Source organism: Spodoptera frugiperda, chromosome 24, assembly GCF_023101765.2.
Source record: "Spodoptera frugiperda isolate SF20-4 chromosome 24, AGI-APGP_CSIRO_Sfru_2.0, whole genome shotgun sequence".
Taxonomy (NCBI): domain Eukaryota; kingdom Metazoa; phylum Arthropoda; class Insecta; order Lepidoptera; family Noctuidae; genus Spodoptera; species Spodoptera frugiperda.
In genome coordinates, this window is record NC_064235.1 from 5,488,456 (window position 1) to 5,497,258 (window position 8,803).

The window sequence follows — 8,803 nt, forward strand, 5'->3', positions numbered from 1 at the left end:
CACCCCGTTCCTTCTCCTGCTTTTCGAGTTCGGACCAGGCATCAGCCCTACTGGGCCCCATCTGGTGGTGATCTGATGGCTCTTTGAGGCGCGCGCGGATTGCGACGCGCCGCACACACGGGTCTGGTTCTGTTCAGGCGGTGAGCTACCCTTGCTCGCCGTCCGCAGGCCCGCACTTACGGTGGCCGGAGATCGTCCTGCGATCCCCGACGCCCGGAGTGTCTCTCGCGACGGCTGGGGCGTGAGGAGGTTTGTTCTCTCACGCGCCCCGCCTCCTCTTTAGCTAGCATGATGCTGCTTAGCAGAAGGAGGAGCCGGCATCCCAGTCCCCCTTGCTCCGCATCATGCCCTGAACCAGTGCTGGGCGCGAGAGGACTTGGCGGTGCTCAGCCCACCCAGGGCACACCGCCACCGTTTGTTCTACCGTGTCCTCCGGGCGGTCCTCACAGTGATGACACCCGGGCGTTTCCTCCGTCCCAAGAAGCCTGCGCTGTTGTTCTCTTGTAGTTATTGACCATCTAAACAAAATAAATAAGAATTATATCTATGCAGCGATAATATGAAAGTAAGGGCAAAGCGGTCAGTTGGCCGCTTTGCCCGAGCCGCTTTGCCTTTTTCAACCATTTTATTTTAAAAAATATTTTCACTCACATTATTTACTATATTTCGAAGCAAATACCACACAAAAAAAGGCAAAATAGATAAGCAACGTTAAACGTGCAATAAAAGCATTTTAATATAAATAGTTTTGACCAAAACAGGTTGAACTTACCTCGTATTATTTTAACAAAACGCAAAAAATATTTGTCGTTACTAGAACCACGGGTTCATTCTCACCGCTTGAAAATGAGTGACTGGCGCGGGGCGTGAGTTTGGTTATACGTACGGAAAGGCAACGTTGCGCTATCATTTCAAATAACCGAAAAATTAAGAGTGGCCACTTTGCCTCCTATGGCCGCATTGAGCTGACTTCCCCTATATTCTTTTTGCGACGCAATATTTAATATTTTTTTATTATTTTGGCATTTGAATGTCAATGTCAAGGTATTATGTACTTTCGAGTCAAAATTGAAATTGTTTATATGTGTAACTACAAAAATAAAACGTATAAAAAAAACTGCAAATCATTAAATTTCCTTTGAAAACCAAAAATTTTGTGTGAAAGTTTGTCCCAGTGTTCATTGGTTGTCGAATTCTTTTTTCATATAGATGTAAATTTAATTTTGATATATAAACTGTCCTGTCAGTGATATTTTATACTTATTTCAATGTTTGGTTGCAACGCAGATGAATTTACTGTAATTTAAATTTATAACGCCTGAGGAAAATATCTGCTCAATACAATTCGTCGTTTGTTTGCTATAATATTTTGATCAGGCGCTATGATAGATATGTGCCCTGCCTTGCCTCATGACCTATTCTGACTGTTATCTTGTTATAAACTACTCCCCTCTCTATTTTTCCATCTAGCGGTCCCATACTACAAATATAAAAACGTTGCCAATTGTCCAAATATTAATGTGCTACTTTCTGAGCGCTTATAACCTATCTACACCTTTTTACTTTTAATATCATTGGACAGGGCCGTGTTTTTGTATCACAGTGCACAATCACATTATGGCATCTTCTCTTTCGCTTCATCAACAGTCATTACATTAGTCTTTTCATGCATGCTCGACGGTTAAGGGCACTTACAAAAAATGACTTTTTTTAATGAATAATATTTATTTAAAATAACGTCAATTTCTATCATCATCATGTTTTTTCAGTTTGAATGTGACTATGTTAGGCCTCAAAAAGTGTCAGAAGCGTACGGTGGACTCCAGAAATAAAACAAAACACAACACGACTGTCCGATCAGGTAGGGTCGTGTACACCCTGCCTAAGAAGTCACGCAAGCGAATTGTGGACCTTGTGTTAACGATCATGGATTCCGATGGACCAAAGCCGATGAGGAATATGAAGCCAGTTGAGGTAATGTTTTGATGAGCCATTGAGATCCATTTAATTTATTTAAATTGTAGACGGTTTTCCCAGTAGGCTACAATAAGGGGTACTTCAAGAAGGAAGTAAATAGGTTTCTTAAGGGTCGGCAAAGCGCATGTAATGCCCCAAGTGTTGCAAGCGTTCATAGGCCACGGTAACCACTTACCATCAGGTGGGCCGTGTGCTTTCTTGCCATCGTTGTGGTAGGTACGAAAAAAATAAACGTTTATGTAAAGTGCACATCTTAAAATTTAACATCCACTTAATAATATACCACACGACAGCACTTCCATCCCCATCATATAGATGGTTGGCAGGCCACAACTGTGCGCTTCTCGCGCAACTTTCTGCCTCGCACAGCAAAACTGTGGAATGAGCTGTCGTCGGCGGTATTTCCGAACCGATACGACCTTCAAACCTTTAAGGAAAGAGCGTATTCCTTTTTAAAAGGCCGGCAACGCACCTGATTCTATTGGTGTTGTCCCATCTATAATATAAAAATAAATCGGGTTTTCCTTCCTGACGCTATAACTCCAGAACGCACGAACCGTTTTCCACGGTTTTGCATTCGTTGGAAAGGTCTCGGGCTCCGTGAGGTTTATAGCGATATAAGAAAATACAGGAAAAAATTGAGAGGAAAGCAGGAAAGTAGGGAAAATTATCGGTGGTGAAATGGAGGTTGCTGGGTTTGCTAGTCCTACTTCCTACTAATATTATAAATGCGAAAGTTTGTGAGGATGGATGTGTGTTACTCTTTCACGAAAAACTACTGAACGGATTTGGATGAAACTTTACAGTAATATAGGTTATTCATCAGAATAACACATAGGCTACAATTTATAATGATTTTATATAGTTTTGGTCATAATATAACGATACGTGTCAATTAAGTCGGAAAAAAATCTTCCATCTGAGAGCTATCTTGGCGTGCGCTGCCTAAACCAATGGAGTTAAAAAAAGATGTATATTCCATGATCGCTTACCATCAGGTGACCCGATTGCTCATTAGCCCCATCTATAATATAAAAATAAGTCGATAACTCCAGAACGCACGAACCGATTTCCACGGTTTTGCATTCGTTGGAAAGGTCTCGGGCTCCGTGAGGTTTATAGCAATGAAAATTCAGGAAAAAATTAAGAGAAAAGCAGGAAAATAGGGAAAATCATCGGGTTTGCTAGTATTCTATAAAAAAGGAACATTTTGTCTACAGAAACACCGTACGGGCGCGGACCAGTTCAGCGTCCAGCATCACGGCGAGTATGAGGCGAGGGGACAGCAGAGCTCAGACAAAGTGGACAGGGTACTCGCCCATAACAAGGCCTGCCCTAAAATGTATGACGAGCTGGACAAGAGACGGTCTACTGGCAAGGTTGGTCTTTTCGTCTTTTGGTCTTTTCGTCTTTTACTGCCGATTTACATAACCCAATTTCAACCTTAAAATCTTTATATTAGGATTGTTTTTTGATTTCGAAAGATTTTGGATTTCGAAGATTTCTTTTATTTTTCAGTAGTAGCACGGAGTCTGAAATTGTGTCCAGTATATGGCAATAGGCTTACCCCCTATTACATGGGACTTACAACACAAATGGTGAAAAGTGGGTGTACATTGCATAGCGGCATTACGTGTCGTAATGTGCACCTCTGCCTAACCCTTCGGGGATAAAAGGCGTGACGTTGCGTTGCGTTATTTATTTGTAGTGCAATGTATGATTAGCGGTGATTCCCTGAGTACCTAATTTTGTTGCATGACACTTCCTATACTTCCTGTTACCACGCATAAAGACAAATAATTTAATGGAGGAATATTCATTTATTTATTTTCCTTCAATACATTAATGAATTAATTGCTCAATATATCATATTTGATTGTTATTTTTACCTGTTTATATAGAGGATTCATATGAATTGTTTATTTATAATTGTATTTCCGTAGACTACGGGATTTACCTTGTACGTATTACTATTTTAAGCGTTATATTTGACCCGTTAATGATTAATTTGTAGGTACAGGAATTCAAATGCAATGTCATCCTTGAAGTTTATCCCCGAAGTAATAGGCAGTGGTACACATTACGGCACATAATGCCGCTATACAATGTACATATACCCGCTTTTCACTATTTGTGTTATAAGTCCCATGTAATAGGGGTGAGCCTATTGCCATGTACTGGACACAATTCCAGATTCCGCACTATTACCTACTGAGCAACTTTTCGAAAACTCCCGGCTAAAATCGCACTTGCGACCACTCGACCAATGAGAAAGGAGGATGCAAATCCTGATCCCACCTTCCAATAGCTATGTGTGTTACATCATTGGATAGGTAATTTTGAGTTTACCTACTTTCAATTTGTTTCAGCCCGTTCTCAACACTAATAACGCAAGACGATCAGAAACGTCTCTAGACGCAGATAACTACGTCTGTGTCGATTGCAAGAGGTATGAACGAGCCCGTAGACGAAGGAGACATTTCAGGAGACTCTTACATAGCCATTCCTACAAACGATTCAAAATAAAAAAGGCAAACGCTTTAGCAAGACTTATGAAACAAAAACGTAATAATAAACCATACAAATATGCGGCCGATATGTACCAATTTTCAAGAATTGCCTTGAATAAAAGCTGCCAATGTGCCACTCGCATTGTTCCCACAAAATCAAAACCACCCCCGAAAGTAGACGATTACTTTTTATCTTTAATGCCGAAGAAAATGTCTGTAGTCAGAATGAACGCCCCAAATGCGGTTTTGTCAAATCGGGGGTTGGTTTTAAGGAGTGTGAAATCACCGATTTATATTATGAGAGGGGGGAAAAAGTCGGTGGCTGATACCGATTCTGGGCGGCCGGATACGATAAGCAGTCCTCGGTCTACTAGTAGTTATAACAGCTATAATTCCATGGAACACGAACCTATGGTGAAATAATTTGGAGATCGTGGGAATGAACCGAGAATGCGTTTGTCAGTACTATTGAAAGGTTATGGTATTTCCAAGCTAAGGGCGTTTGTCCACCGCCGCCGCCATCGCTTCGTGACCGAGAACGAGAGGACGGCGCTGAAGTAGCGGTACATACTCACAAACATTTACATTACTCGTACATTAGCAAACCCTGCGAATTCCGTTTCACCACCAATAATTTTCCCTGTTTTCCTGCTTTTCTCTTGAAAATTTTCCTGCAATTTCTTTGCTATAAACCTCACGGAGCCCGAGAACTTTCCAACGAATGCAAAACCGTGGAAATCGGTTTGTAAGTTCTGGAGTTTAGCGTCAGGAAAGAATACCCGACTTATTTTCATATAATAGATTATTATTACATTAGATTACTTAGCCGCGTGTCCACCGCACATCCCTCACCCGAGCGCCGTCATCCGGCCTCCGAAATTGCGAGTAGATCAGCGTGACCGCTAGATCGTCGCCCGAGATTTTGTCAGGCCGATATGCCGGCAATACAAACGCGTATGAACTTGTCGACACACTGCCGTCGCCGTCACCATCGCACCGTACACGAGCTCAGTTATTCAAAGTCAAAGTCAAAATTATTTATTTCAATTAGACCAGGAAGGCACTTTCGAACGTCAAAGCAAATATAATAATATTAATAACGTCTGTCTGTCGGTCAGTCCTCTAGTGAAGCTCTTTGCTCGTTCCAAAGTGTAGATTCCTATGGAGAAGAACGAGCAAGAAACTCCATAGGTTACTCCTTTTCAATCAGATTCACAATACAATTCTTGGTTACATTGTTTCGATTGCTTCAATTCTTCTTATTATTTTGTTTGTTGTGTCGATCGACTCGAAATAATCTCGTTCTTGGTGACATGACTGTGTCGGCGGCGGTGGACAAGCGCCCGAAGCGTTTAATCTTGTTGCACCGAAGACAATGCGAAGGTCTCATTGTGTAATGCTCATTTTGTAATAAATTGTTTGTTTTTGTTTTTTTGTTTTTATTTTTTATGGTAATCTAGGTGTACCTATATAAGTTTGTAAACTGACATAGTCACGAGTTATAGGTATCATTAGAACTTATTTATATACGGGATGTTTACCATGTTTATTAGCCTTTGTGAGTTTCCGATATTTCAGCACTGCACTGTAGTAAGCGCCGTGATCCCGGATGAAGATCACGGGTTGTAATATCCCCAAAGGGGCAGGCAGAGTTACGGCACATAATACCACTGTAGGTACAATGTACACACACACTTTTCACTATTTGTGTTATAAGTCCCATGTAATACGAGGCCAGCCTCTTGCCATATACTGGGCACAATTTTAGATTCCGTGCTACTGCTGAGATATTTTCGAAAATCCGAAAAAAGCCCAGTAACTCTTTGCTCGACCATACGACCACTTGACCAACGAGGCAGTCGACTAGTAGTATGACTCCATTAAATGTTTCCATAGGCACATCATATTTAATTCCAATGACCGCCATTCGTGGTTCTGGTTATAAGCTCGATATTCAAGTTAATCGTCGAGTAAACTCCCGTTGACCTTATTTCATGGGGTTTACCACATTTTCTACGAATAATTACTTGTTCGTACTGATTTGTTGGTATTTTCCTCATCAAGTAGATGTAGGACATGGTATTGAAATGATTCAACTTAGATCTGTTCTACTATTGCTTTGGTAGCAACGTCACACCTTTAACCTCCGAAGAGGTAGGCAGAGGTGCACATTACGGCAGGTAATTTTTTATTTTTTTACAAAATACCGGACCAGCAGACTACGACAGACCAGTAAACCAACAGACTTATCACCTGATGGTAAGCAATCGCCGCCGGCCATGGACACTTGAAACACCAGAGGCGTTACAAGTGCGTTGCCGGCCTTTTGGGGTTAAGAATTTAAGGGTTTAGTGGGCGAACCTATAGTTGCGTATATTTTCCTCCCATACTTAACTACTACAATTTACAACATTAATTAACATAAACTTGCAAGCAACTAGTTTCAATGTTGATGTATTACTTAATTGCTCGACTAACACCTGCTTCTAACTGGTTGTAATTATAACATCACTTCTTGGTCAGGCATGACTGCCTCGTTGGTCGAGTCGCAAGTGCGACTGCCGGACAAGACGACTTGGGTACCTACCTGGTTGTTCGGGAATCAGGGATTGGGATGATTGGGAAGGGGTGAATTGGGCCCCCGGTGGTCTTACTCACGCAACGAAACACAACGCAAGCGTTGTTTCTCGTCGGTTTTCTGCTCGACCGTGGTATTACTCCGTCGAGCCGGCCCAGCAGTGCCGAAGCATGGCTCTCCTGGGTAGTTCTTCAGAGACAAAATTTTCGATGTCTATGGGAATATTTTTGAAACCAACTAACAAAACGGCATGTAATATTTTTTTTAGTATAGTTTAGCTATATCAGTTACAAGGACAAATAATATTTTTTAAATAATTGCAGTCTAGGTACAAAATATTTTTTTTAAAGCTTGTTCTTCTGATTCATATGGCGTGTCCGTTTGCCATTTTCCGGAACAAAGTAGTCGATTTCGCATTTTCCCTTTGATACTTCAATATAAATTATAATTACATCGAAAGGAGATGAGTTGTCCTCTTCAAAAAAAATATGCATTCGTTATAACCATGTTAGTATGATTATAAATAAATAAATAAGAAGTGTCCGGCGTATAATACTGATTAATATGGCGTAAGCTGCGAATGACCATACTTGGTCGGGTATTAATAATGAGAGTCTGGCTTCCTGTGCGGAGGGAAACCAGGCGTGCAACGGACAAGCTAGAAGGCGGACGTGCGGCTGGTTGGCTTAGATCCAGGTGTTACTAAGGTAAATATCTGATTCATCTGTGTTTGGTTTACATGGCATCCTGATTACAATGCCTAGTTTATAAAATTTACTTTACAGTTTTTAAACTTCAATCTATGTTTCGTGTGAAGCTTCTTGGTTATACATTCGTGTAGAAAAATGACAAGAATGAAGTCTGTATATACGATGAGTTATGCATGATTGTAAGCAAAATCCTGATACATCTGTGCCTGATTCGTATGGTCAAAACCGCATATGAATCATAAAATAAATTATTGATTCTGCTGTACATTTTTTTACTAGTCTTATTTTTAAATTAACTTAGCTATAAAGGTTATAGCTATAATTTAAAAACTTTTTTTTGAGTTATGTAATTAATATGAGTCTGAAATTGCTAATCCGCCCTGAGCAAGCGTGATGATGAATGCTTGTGACTTCTCTGTGCGAAAGTACTCGAAAATGGTATGCTAAAAAGAAAAATAAAAGAACCTGAAATTAAAATAAATACAGAGCTCATTTACATACAATTTTCAATTGTTCAACAGATTCATCTGTAACAATTTCTGATTCATCTGGGCAGAAAATATTCGAACGTCGATATCTCGAAAACTATTTTTTAAAAACGAGTCCCTCATTCGTATATACGTTATTTGGTATACCTATTTTCATATGAACACGTGTTACAGATCTTAAAGTGGAATTAAAATTTGGCCATATGAATCAGTCAAAGAATCGAATTTCGAAGAACTACCCTCCTACACTTAAAATGTCGCTATACAATGTACGCCTACTTTTCACACAATTTGTGTTATAAGTCCCATGTAATAAGAGGGGAGCCTATTGCTATATACTGGGCACAATTCCAGACTCCGTGCTACTACTGAGAAATTTTCAAAATACCGAAAAAAGCCCAGTAATACTTTACTTTAAACAGAAAGGAGTGGAAGGAGGGTAGGGAGGCCTTTGTCCTGCAGTGGGACGTTCCTGGTTGAAATCGAATACTTTGCTCGACCCGGGAATCGTAGATACCCAAAACGTGCGATACCCAAAGC

The 8,803-nt window shown here is 40.5% G+C and overlaps 2 protein-coding genes and 1 long non-coding RNA gene across 4 annotated transcripts in view; 2 read left to right on the plus strand and 1 right to left on the minus strand.

Moving 5' to 3' along the window:
• Positions 1-8,803, plus strand: part of LOC126912294 (uncharacterized) — a 94,961-nt gene that overhangs the window by 55,444 nt on the left and 30,714 nt on the right. The gene's annotated exons all lie outside the window — the stretch shown is intronic.
• LOC118278726 (uncharacterized) lies at positions 1,025-5,917 on the plus strand. Of its 2 annotated transcripts, none has more exons than XM_035598050.2 (4): positions 1,025-1,298; positions 1,770-1,974; positions 3,198-3,356; positions 4,347-5,917. In XM_035598050.2, the coding sequence occupies exons 1-4, from the start codon at positions 1,288-1,290 to the stop codon at positions 4,908-4,910; spliced, it is 939 nt and encodes a 312-aa protein (XP_035453943.2). In that variant the 5' UTR covers positions 1,025-1,287; the 3' UTR covers positions 4,911-5,917. The 2 variants fall into 2 exon arrangements, with proteins under 2 accessions (XP_035453943.2, XP_035453945.2); XM_035598052.2 differs by having other exon boundaries at positions 1,026-1,211.
• Positions 7,324-8,803, minus strand: part of LOC118278529 (60S ribosomal protein L32-like) — a 92,009-nt gene continuing 90,529 nt past the window's right edge. The window contains exon 4 of the mRNA XM_050703815.1: positions 7,324-7,334. The gene's annotated coding sequence lies outside the window, so the exon portion shown is untranslated. The remainder of the gene's footprint in view (positions 7,335-8,803) is intronic.

Bases quoted from the DNA above. Each gene is read 5' to 3' on its own strand.
- LOC118278726 (XM_035598050.2), top strand. The intron at 1,975-3,197 runs GTAATGTTTTGA...TTTTGTCTACAG, and splicing joins GGAATATGAAGCCAGTTGAG to AAACACCGTACGGGCGCGGA. The intron at 3,357-4,346 runs GTTGGTCTTTTC...AATTTGTTTCAG, and splicing joins AGAGACGGTCTACTGGCAAG to CCCGTTCTCAACACTAATAA.